Here is an 11,997-nt window from a genome sequence, read left to right as displayed (position 1 = left end):
TGTAGGTGAAGTATGCACTGAACTTCCAAATAAGTTATCGTACAAACAACAGCGACGCACAAGCGCGAAGGACAGCACGTGAACACTATAGTTGCGCCCTCAAACTATTTCCGCTATAACGACGCCCTATACACACAAAACCGGAGCGCAGACACCAGCTTTTTGTTACTTGTTTCATTGAGGGAGCGAGCGAACACACACACACACACACACACACACACACACACACGCACACACACACACACACACACACACACACACACACACACACACACACACACACACACGGGGTGTCTCAGGTAACTTTAACCAGAATTTAAAATATGCGGATGCCACGTAGTTGGATAGAACAAAGGTAACGTTGTTTGCCGTCGCTTGGAGATACTCAAATTACTTTTTTGATTCCGCCTAATGAGATAATTAGTCAACTAATTAACTTCTCAATTATGATTAGATTAAAAGTGTCAACGAGAAAATTGTAGAGCACGTTAAAAACTCCCGATGCAGCTTTCTGTTTCTCAATGCGTGCCACATTGCAGAATTGCAACGAGACTGGCCGCTGCAGGCACTTTGCGTGTATTCGCGCGTTTCTTTTACGCTCGGAAAAACTTATGTAACACGTATTGAGCAACAGAAAGCTGTAACGGTTCTCTACAATTCCCTCACTGACACTTTTCATCGAATTATAATATTTGAGGACTTAATTATTTAAGCCTAATTATCAAATTAGGTCGAATGAAAAGAAGAAACAGTGAGTATCTCCAAGCGACGGCAAACAACGTGACTTTATTCTGTTCATCTACGCGGCAGTCGCATATCTTTAAACTGTGGCTAAAGGCTGTCCAAAGGGCCTGCGACAGGTCTGAAGATCACGGTCTTCCGCCCCCGGCGCGGGCGCGGCCCGCGACTACGACAACGTAGTCCCTTAGGACTAATTAAAGTTTCTTGTCTGTCTGTCTATGGCTAAAGTTAGCTGGGACACCCTGCACGCACACACACACACACACACACACACACACACACACACACACACAGGAGATATATATATATATATATATCCATTCAGTACGTCAAAAACAAAGCCAAGCTAATGTTATCGCCACTCTCCCCACATTTAGTTGAGCTTTACATAAAGTGGGGCACGAGATGGAACGACCGGAACTGGTTCGACGCACTGTTAAGTACGTTACTTAGGTTACAGACGTACGACAAACACTGCGCGAGAACAGTCAGCCATACTATCCTTCCTGACAAATAGGGCAGCGTGTGCTATCTCTTTCCAGGTGTGATAGGCAGCGATTTTTTACAGTAAAAGAACCTGATAACAATAAGGTTAGTCGTAATGTACAGCCTTTCGCCATTTTCGTTCATTTTGTAACCTTTTTTTTCTTTAATGTTATTCTATGTCTCCCTATTACTGTGAAATCCACAGCAAGCAGACCTCTTCCGCTGCTCTCTCTAGTTGTTTATTATGACGCTAAAGGATCTCAACTCGCAAACAAGATATCACCCCGTCGCAAGAAATGTGGAAAGCCACCGAGGGCAGAAAACCGGCGCTTAGGTCCTGCGTCATCGTTCTTATGACTCAGCACTTGGCAGCGAAACAGCGTTGTAGTAAAATAGCGCTGTAGCGATTGCCATGGTACGACGCTTATGAGGCGTTTTTTTTTTTTTTTCTTTTTTGCTTTTTAAGGAAAATACGACAACGGGCACTGTTTATGACAAGGGGCGCAGGGGCAGGGGCTATACGGGTGGGGAGGCCTTGATCGGGATTTTGCATTGCAAAAAAAAAAAAAAAATAGAAAGAAGAAGACAAGAGGTTTTTGGCTTGGCTGCGCGAAACACGTAAGCGTTGATAACAGGCGATGGCCACCTATCTACACCTCTCAACGATATACTTCTCTACGAAGCAAGAATCAAAGGTCGACGGAACGGAGATAACGAGGATTGCTATAGTACAACGAAAGATGCGCAATCCCTCGAGAGTCAGTTGGCAGCGTAAGCTTAGAGAGCGAGAGCACGAGGATAGGAGGTTAGCCTCGAACAAAAATATGAAAAGAAAATGAGAAAGAAGCAAAAGATCGCTGCTGGGACGACTTTGCTCGTTTAGAAAGATAAGAAAGCTTCACTCACTACCTTATCTAAGCGCGCTGTCATCTCTTTCTCGAATGCTGCAAGTCAGGCGACAGGATGTTGAAACGAGAGGCTACTGCAGGCAGAGTGCAAGAGGCTGTGTAGTACGCATACTCCCAACCTCTCACATGGAGAACTTTCGGCCATTATCAAATTGACCAACCACTGCTGCACTTCTTTTTCATCTCTATCTCTCTTCAAGGCGGAGCTGAATGCGCGATAACATACTGTCTAAACAACGAATGTTTGGAAAGAAAGGTACAGTCACGTGCAATATGACCTGCAATACCGGTGCCCGTGGTCGAAGGGGCTCCAAGACTGTACGGCTGCGCAGACACAGGGTAAGTCCCAGACCGAAACACAGCTCCAATTAGTGGAGTTTATTAAACCGCTATTTCGCAAGCCAGAGCCACCGCGCAGCCCTGCAGCCCCTTCGACCAGGAAGAAGGGTGCTGCAAGTCATATTACACGATTGTACATGAGAATTCGTAAACTTAGTGGCTGTCATCAAAACTATATACGCGTAGGTTGAGAAGAAGCTAGTGACTGAGAATCAGGGAAAGGCAAGAGATTCAACCAAGAAAAGTCAGCCCGGCGTTACAGGAGGAGTTGGACAAAATACTCTGATTAATATATTCAGTCCCTTAACGCGCTTTTTGTGTGACCTGAAGAAATGAGAAAAACTCACGCAAGCGGGTGCAAGCTTGCCTGAGTTTTCCTATCTATGTGATGTTTCTCAGGAATAAACCTTCAGTCATGAATCAGCGCTCGTGTTATGTCTTTCTTCTTTGTCTTGTCGGTTCGTTCGCACCGTAAGTATAGATGCAATTGTACCGACTCGCCCAGCTAGCTACCGTTCTTCAAGGGAAAAAAATAACGCACGAACTGCTGTGGGAGCTGTCCAAGCATGCGTAAGCATTGTGCCACTTGCTCACCTCCACGCAGCCCGGTGTCATTATCAATGTTATCAAACTTGATCCGGCCAGTACAAACGACAGCGCTGCGGCGACACTAATCCCCGTATTCGGAAATGTGTCTTGACCTAAAGCTCACGCTTGACTTGATCTAAATGACGCCTATCGTGAACGCACCAAAAGAAACCCAATGAGCGTCTTGGGCGCGTTCGCACCAGGCGTCATTTATATCAAGTCAAGCATCAGCTTCAAGTTAAGACACATTTCCGAATACGGAGGTAGCTGGTGCGGACTGCGGCGCGAGATGCATTCGTAACGCAAGCAAAGTACTGCAGGTGGCGGCGCCAGGTGCGCTGATAACGTTCCGTTGATTTCGTTATAAGCCGTTATCGCTCTTTAGCGCCTTATCCATCCACGGCCAATGAAATGATCTAAATATAAGAGACAGGGGACAAAGAGAAGGCAATTTTGCTGCGCGCTAAATATGAAAAGGTCCTGGTCCTTGTCACTACGTAACATCCTACCTGGTGCGACAACTGAGCGCACGTCGCACATTTATGTTAGACTATATAAGCAGTAGAATACGTGTACAAGCTGTATCCAGAAGGTCAGTATTTACTATATTGATAGGAACGTCACACGCATCTTAAGACAGCTGATTTTTAAACTGCTGCAATTCACTCTTGTCTTCCATTGAACCTTCTTGTGGTGGTGCATGCACATAATTATTATAAAACACAAAAAACAATAAATTACAGTTTAAATGCGCGAATGTGCACTTCAAAGATTCCGAAGCGCCGTCGCTTCATGGCGCTTTAAAAAAAAGAACTTAAGGCACACCGATTTTCAGTGCCCCGCGACACTAAGAAACACGGATAGCCGACTCAGTCCGAGGCCTACCTTGGCGCCATGCGTAAGGCCGCTCCCAGGTGCAGAGGCTGACGCATCGTTCCCATTCGACTCGTAGCAACGAAGCAATTAGCAGCGCGCTGTCCACCGCGCGAAGCCTACGCACAAAGTATACTATCAACCGACGGCTTGCTGCTCCGGCCAGTGACAAGACTTCTCTGACATCGAGTCGCACGCAAAACACACGACGTCAAATCGTGGAAGCTGCGAAACCACGAGCTGGGGGCAACGAAGTGAGGCTATATTTAGACCCGAGAAAGCGCCCGCTATTTCTAGCGGTAGCCCCCTTTCGGAGGCAACGGAGAAAAAAAAAAAGAAAGAAACGAGAGGAAACAAAAGCAAAACGAGACCGGCAGAGACGGAAAGGTTGCCAACGCGAGCGGTGTAAAACAGCTGTGCGGTAAGCCAGCTGATATGGCGCATGCAAATGCGCGAAAGTGTTACAGGGTCGCGGAGGCTATAAGGAAACGAATGGACTGGAGCAAAGGCAACGGAAGCTCGAAGCCCCGCGCGAGAGCTGCTCGGTATTTCGCGACCCTGCAATGTCGCTCGTCAAAAGTTGAAGGAAGCGTCTCCACCATCGGCGCGTTCATTTTTCGAGGGGCTTTTATCGCACAATGAGGTCGCCCTGGGCATAATTAAACGTTCTTGTGTTGCAGGTTAAGCTTACCTCGGCGTGTTATAAGGTTGTCAGCTAAACTGCAAGGGGTTTTGAGAACAATACCGTTCGGGAGACGGAAAGCTGTACTTTGCATACACATATGTTCAATGAAATTCAAACTTCCTGGAATCTTTAAGATAACGAGATAGCAACATAGAGAGACGGAGAGAGAAAGAATTTATTAGAGGAAACGCAGAGAACCTGAAGTTAAGGTCCAACAGCCTGCTACTCTGTTCAGAGGAAAAGGAAAGGAAAGGAGAAAGAGGCTACGGGGAGCGATGATAAGGATAGACGGCAGGATGCGACGGTATACACATTCCTACCCGAAGAACCCGTTGGCAGGATTTAATCTAAGCCATGCTAAAGAAAAAATTTATAGAGCCTCGTTGGCTCGCTACGTTCATATGTCCGGCCAAGGGAGCAGTAACATTTATTTACCAGTAGCTTTTAAAGGCACACTAAAGAGAAGAAAAAGAAACGATTTCCTTTGTATTATTAAATATTCTATGCCAAAAGCACCACTCTTACAGCGAGAAGAGCCTTGGTGAACCAGAAAAGGCGCAAAAGAGAAAAAAAAAACGGAGAGACAAGAGGAGACGCCGCCTTGAACTTCCCGCCCCAGCACGTCGTGACGTCTCGGATTGTGACGACGTCCCAATCCATGACGTTAATTCAATTAAATGTGCTTAAAAAGTTAGATTTCTTTTTTATCGGTAAGGAAATGGGCCCACATTGTGCTACATGGAAGCCGAAAGTTTCATTTCGGGAGCTTTCACCGAGAAAACGCAGCCCAAACAACAGAAAACTATGCTTTTAAATCGGCGACCTCACGCTGACGTACCGGCGCTTGGGTTTCGGCGCCAAGTTCAAAACAATGGAACTACATAACCTTCATTTTCTCTTCTAAATAATCAACCTACTATCCTGAATTTAACGAAAACAGTTTTCAAGGAGTCGCTCATTAGTCTCAACGGATCTTCTTCTCGAATGTCCCTTTAATGAACAAAGTCGAACACAACCGATTAAGCGACGTTAGTCTGAGCTTGCCGAACGTAGCTACGCGTTAAACAGTGGCCCTACAGACAGAGAAAGAGAAAGTTAAGACACAAACATACCTCGTCCTTCCGCACAGAAAGCGTTGCACTTGCGCCTGAACTTCCATACCGCGACGGTTACTATTCTACAGCGGCTGCGATATCACGAAAAACTTCGACTCGTCGAACTCAATCAGTCAACACCGTAAAGGCCGCGAGAATTCTCGGCCGATATTCTCGGGAGGCCAACAACAGCACAACGCAGCGGATGTGCGCGGTCGGTGTGCACTGTTTCGACGTCCCGGCTCGACTGCGTAGTTGTTTCTCGCTCGGCTGAGCCGGACGGAGAGTCTCTCCGGGGTGCGCGGGTTGACGAGCGACCAGAAAGCTCGCTATTCATTGAGACGACGGGAAGTTACGCTCCGCAAACCGACCTTGCGCCGCCGAATGTACGGCAGTCAAAGCTCGGCGGGGGTGCCGTCCCGCTGTGACGTCAGCAGTATATAGCGGAGCTCGCACGCACACACACACACACGCACACCCGACAAAGAGCGCTAACGTCGGAGGAAGGGGGTGGTGGTGTCGGAGCGGCGGCACTTTCCAAGGTTGCGATGCGGCGCGACAGACTGAAACGGAGGCGAACGCACAAAGCCGTTCGAATGTGAGATACGTTCGCCTCCTCCTCCGTGACGTCGGAGGAAACGCACAACCGGACCTGTCAGCGTAACTCCCGCGTCCGTATACACAAACACTGCACATCGCCTGCAGGAACAGCTAAGCCCGGGAGCCTGGAAGAACCATGTATGGTGTGGTTGATGAACGGCGGCTAGCTCGGAGAAATCATAAGGGCGGCGAGGCAATGAATGAGCTGGCGCGAGATGTAGTGTCGTAAATACCGGCGTCTGGAATACGTTTCGCGGGTGCGGCTCCAGGGATGTGTCACTTTCTCTCTCCTCTTTCATTTTTCCTTTGTTTTCTAAACACGAAGACCTATTTTAAGCAGTATTTCGGCAGCAAGTGCTGAACTTCATCATTTGCCTTCGTATTTGATGTCACGCCGCGCTGCAGTCAAGCGTTGCCAGCAAGAAGTCGCGATGACTCAGCTAGTATTGGCACTCTGATTAAGTACAAACCCGAAATGACGCATTTATTTATTTTTTACATACTGCAGACCCTTGGGGCAAAGCAGGCGGGCAGATTAAAAATAACAGAAATAATACCAGAAGCGACAACGTTCGAGATTAGTGTAATAACATATAATAAAGCACAAAACAACGGAATCTGTTTCAAGATTAGTGTAATAAGATTCAATACAATACAAAGGAATACAAAACAACGGAATCTGTTTATAGATTAGTGCAATAATATTGCTATAGTAACAGCGAAATTGTGCAACAGTGCTACTTTGGTGCGGCAACAGAGAATAAGAAGATGCCTGGATAAAGTCGCTCCAATCTAAGACCATGCGTGGAAAATAATACTTGCAAGCGACAGTTCTAGCAAAATAAGGTGCTATAGAGTTAGCCTGGTGGTGCCCTGCGGGTCTGGTTAATAACGGTTCATGGTTAAGAAGCAGTGAAAGGGAGTCAATTCTGAACTGTTTTTACGATGGTTCGACAATTTACGACCACTGAGGAAGGATGCTCACGGTGAGAAGCCGTGATGATTCAGCCCTAAGACCCTGCCCTGACGGCATCATGCGTTACTGATGCCGATATTTTTCTAGAATTGTATATCGTACAGTAAATAAAACAGCCCTCTCTTTAAGGGTCTCAAACGCTCTTTCTTAAGTTTAATTTTACTGCGAACATAGGTCAATGGCGCACTTCCTCACAAACCAGTCATGCCCCATCTAAACCAGGATGTCCGATAATTGGAAGCAGAAAATGTCTACATGTAAAAGGTGCGCGTTCATGTTCCCGTCTATGTAATTACATATAATTCATCAGTAAATGACAAGCAATTAGATAAAAGCGGCGTTTTGTTAAAGCTGTGGAAATGCTTACACGTGAACGGACCTGTGTCTCGGATTGCCAGATATTTCGAGTGTAACGGTACACTATGTAATAGAGCGATATCTCCGTAAAGAGTATGTTTTCGCATTTGATGAGAAATGAAGTAGTAAACAATGAGCGTCCTATTCACCTGTCATCATAGTCATTTTTTATACATATATGTGATCCCCGCATGCGTGCATAGACGTCATGGCGCGTGGTTCTTCAGAACAAAGCGTCAAGATACGAATATGAGACACAAAATGAACGCGCAAAGGTAGAGATTACGCGGTGCGCACACACTATCGTGCAATCTAATTGCAGGCGAATTCAGTAACTGTCTCGCCGTGCCTGATTCGTAAAGCCTGTGTATGAATAGTATTCAAACGTACGTACACCAGGCCACAAAAGTTTACGGACCACGGGATCTCAAAGGACGTTCCAATTATGAGCAGCCTGCAGCAGTACAGCCAGTTAAAGGGTACACAACAATGTTAGCAAATTCTAGTCGAGGCCCGAAATGCAAATACCAGGCTGCGTTGCGAGGTTGCGGAGATATTCAGATTTTTCTCAGATTTCATGGTCTAATATTCTGTGGCCGGGTGTACGCTTGAATTAATAACTATGCGTAACAGAACCGCGCGGGTCGTCGTCCGCTTCTTGGGCTGTGCTTCCCACATTTACAACTTATGAACTCTTGGAAATATATGCTTTGCCTAATTCATTTTTTTTTTTTTAAGCGAAGCTTTCTGTGCTTTTTCCTTCGACTTTCCAACTGCTGCTGCTGTTATGGCTGCTGCTATCAGGCACACCGCGTCGGGCGGGGTCACCGCGTGCACATACATGACAGGAGCGAGACAGAGAGGAAAGACGACGCCAGGAACTTGTTTTCACCCCACCGCGTCGTTCATAATGCCTTGTGGAGCTCCCTGGCGGTCTCCAGGTTAGCCTCTTGACAGCTGTAATTATCCGCGACTCCCCTCAGAAGCATTGGGGAAACTGCAGCGCTTCCCTTTCTACTAAAGTGCGAGTACAGAGGGGACGTCGTAGAACTGCAGAGCTTAAGTTCAAGGTACGGTACTGTACGTTGCTGCTATTTCTGAAAAATAAACACCATGCATACAATATGTCAAGCGGACAAACTACGCATGGCATGCAGAAGCAGAGCCACACTAATTTAAGCGCACTGCAGGGTCCAGGAGACCCTACGGAAGCGGTCGACCGTCAAATCAACACGTCTGTGCCCCCCGCGTTAGCTTTGCGTCTATGGCATTGCTAGAGGTCGCTGATTTGATCCCAATCGCGGCAGCCGCATTTCCACGGGGACGAAATAGAAAACGCACGTGCACTTAGATTTTGCGACACGTTAAAGAACATCACGGTGTCAAAATTAACCCGGAGTCCTCCGCTACGGCTTGCCTCGTAATCCGAGTGTGGTTTTGGAACGTACAGCCGCATAATCCAATTCCAGTTTAATACTTCTGCCACGATGCGATGTGCCCATGTGAGGAACCGACAACGCTCAACCCTCACAGAGGTTATAAAATATGGCGTACAACAACGCCTCAAGCAAATACCTCTCCCTGTGTGTTCTGTGTATACTACGCAGACAAATTGCAGTGGTGCACGCAAGGTAACGTTTAACATCAACTCACCACTTTCGTGTTAGCCGAAACGTTGAAGAAATTAATCTTTAGCCGTCAACATCACCTCTAAATATCGTCAATCAAAGCATCCAGCACGGAAAACTTCGCTTATATCGATTCCCACAGTGCGTGGGATCTGCATAATTTTTTTCAAGAACACGCCGACGACGGCGAGGTTTGAGCCATATAATAACTGTTTTCCGTTGCTTTATTTTTTAACTTCCGCAGGTTGCACCATTTCCAAGCACTCCTTAGACGGTTTCACCTCACTGTGACGCATGACAGGTTCTGACGTCACAGCGACATGCTCGTCACACAGATACGTATGCTACTGCTTCCTCAGGTCAGCAAACTTTCGCGTGTTTATATTTTTCTTTTTGCAAGGTTCAGTGCCACGAAGGCGTTTCCGTTCCTTTTCAGTACTCTTTCGTTTCGGTTGGGGGAACCCAGCGCGCAAATAAGCAACAGTAGATATCGCACTGCCGGTTTTAGCTATCTTTTTAACCCACTTTTTTTTTCCGAGACACGAGATACAGCGAAATTCGCAAGCTATTTGCTTCTCGCTGAATACCTAGAAGGCAGAGACTAGGACTTTCGCGAACGGTGCGTTGAGAACAAATAAAATGTATTTAGCAAGCACTTTCCGGAGCCAGCAGGCAGCACGCAAATTTAGCGAATACGTGCGAACTGCTACGGAGATCAAGAACTGCGAAATAAAAAAATTTTTTAGACTTGCGTGGCACAACAATATATGGTGCACGTTGGCGCAGGCCACTGGCGCAGGCACGACCTTCCATTACGCGAAGCTCTCGGTAAGAAGCGCCGCGCGTATTTGGGAGGGCACATAGTGGGGTAAGAATTAAACGTGGCAACACAACGTTGTTGGACCAGCATGCAAGCGAAACCCCGAAGGCAGTGCAGTCGGAACTGATCGGGTAACAAGGAAAGGATGTCGTATCCCTTACCGCTTCGCAACACCTTCGCCCTTCCTAATACTTCCCGCCGTGAAGAACTTTCGACGCTTCTGCTTAAAGTATTATATCAGAACTTATTTTTCTCCAATAGCAACGTTTGCTATTGGAAAACAACTACGAGTGTGTTGTGCTGCACACGGAAGCTCATGATGAAATTACACCTCGTCCACAAGTCCCATCAAAAGTACACCGCCGCCTTCCACTTAGTATGAACTAGTTAAGCCTTGCAAATGAAAAGTTCGCCACTTCTAGTGCGAGCCGGCCTTCCGAACAGTGTCGCACCCAGCTATGGTCGCCCGCAAAGTACACAAGAGATATCTGCAAAACACTCGTTCGCAAACACTATTCGTAAACACTCGTTCAACCATAGCTATGAAACTATTCCTTGAGGCAAGCCTTCCAAATAAAAGCAAAAGATCACGTGACAGTCAGGGTACAGTGAATGGCGACGCAAACAGGAGGAGGGAGTGTGGCTCTACAGGAACGCCAACACCATCGCGTTTGCAGGTCTACATAAAACCCGACGACGAGGTAAACTTCAGGCGACCCATGGCGAAGTCACCGGAGCTTACTAATACATACCCTAGGTGTCGCTGTGACCTCCAACAACTGTAATGCCGACACGACGATTACAGTTTCGGGTCAAAGAAGAGAAAAGCCTCTTGTAGCAGCTACAGCTGCAAAATATACTGGCTACGACCATCGGTGCGAGTCGCTCTACAGCTGCTGCTGCGTTACCTAAATGATGCCGGATCATGCGACAAGACTGTGCGACACTGTGTACTGTGTGACACTGTACGTCTCATCGGTAATTCAACGCCGCATATGACTTCACAGGTTATGTGATAGAGACTTCACAGAAAGCTTCATATTGTTTATTCTTCGCTTCTTTTCCTCCAAACTTTCGTACCCCTTTTTGCCTTCTCTAGTACAGGGTAGCCAACCGGAAATATCCTCTGCTACACTTTCCTGTCATTTTGTTTTTATTTTTCTATCTGTGTTGGCCTTGAGCCTATGACGCTGACGATGGACGCTAGCAGCCGGTCTTCGCCGACCGACGAACAACGCGACCACTGCTTCACGGAGACAGTGGGAGAGACAGAGAGCGCGTCCGGGGAAGATATTAATTTGATTTCAACACCGGGTGGAAACCGAGCGCTTTCGGTGTCAGGGTGCGCGCCGAGACTGTGCCAGGGGAGACTGCGTGGCGGTGAGCCAGCTCCCTCGTCGCTGCGTACCAACTCTCGCGCGACACCTTCGCCAGACGGCGCTTTAGCGCTCTTGTCCTTGACACACGGGCTAGCGAGAGCGACCTCACGCGCCAGGGCCCGAAGGGTTCGTCCTTGCACGCGGTCATTTTGCGCAAGCGCCGTATCATGCATGACATTCGGTTTCGGTACTGCCCCGCACGCACACCAAAACTTTCTGCAAAAGGTGACAAAACCAAACAGGTTTTCCGTCTCCCTTGCTCTCTTGATCGGGCCAGGTATTTGCGACATAAGTTTACGGAGTGTGGGTTCCGCGAAGGAGCTGCTTTACAAGGCAGTTTGGGTGCGTAGCCAAGTAACGGCATGTACTTGGCGCTGCCTATATTTTTTTCGTTCGACTGCGTGTATTTTCTCTCGCGCAATAATAATAATAATAATAATAATAATAATAATAATAATAATAATAATAGTTAATAGTTAGTTCCATCTCTACGTTGAAATGCATAAAGGAAGGGGGGGGGGGG

At 47.2% G+C, this 11,997-nt stretch overlaps 1 protein-coding gene across 3 annotated transcripts in view; it reads right to left on the bottom strand.

Moving 5' to 3' along the window:
• Positions 1–11,997, bottom strand: part of cu (NADP/NADPH phosphatase nocturnin) — a 67,498-nt gene that overhangs the window by 10,229 nt on the left and 45,272 nt on the right. The window contains exon 1 of one of the 3 annotated variants that reach the window (XM_050183322.2): positions 3,948–4,009. The exons of the other annotated variants lie outside the window; for them this stretch is intronic. Within the exon in view, the coding sequence (XP_050039279.1) occupies positions 3,948–4,003 (56 nt within the window). The 5' untranslated portion in view covers positions 4,004–4,009. Of the gene's footprint in view, positions 1–3,947; positions 4,010–11,997 lie in introns of those variants that run through there. 3 annotated transcript variants of the gene reach the window in all.

Source organism: Dermacentor andersoni, chromosome 4 (genome assembly GCF_023375885.2).
Source record: "Dermacentor andersoni chromosome 4, qqDerAnde1_hic_scaffold, whole genome shotgun sequence".
Taxonomy (NCBI): domain Eukaryota; kingdom Metazoa; phylum Arthropoda; class Arachnida; order Ixodida; family Ixodidae; genus Dermacentor; species Dermacentor andersoni.
This window is presented reverse-complemented; position numbering and strand designations above follow the sequence as displayed.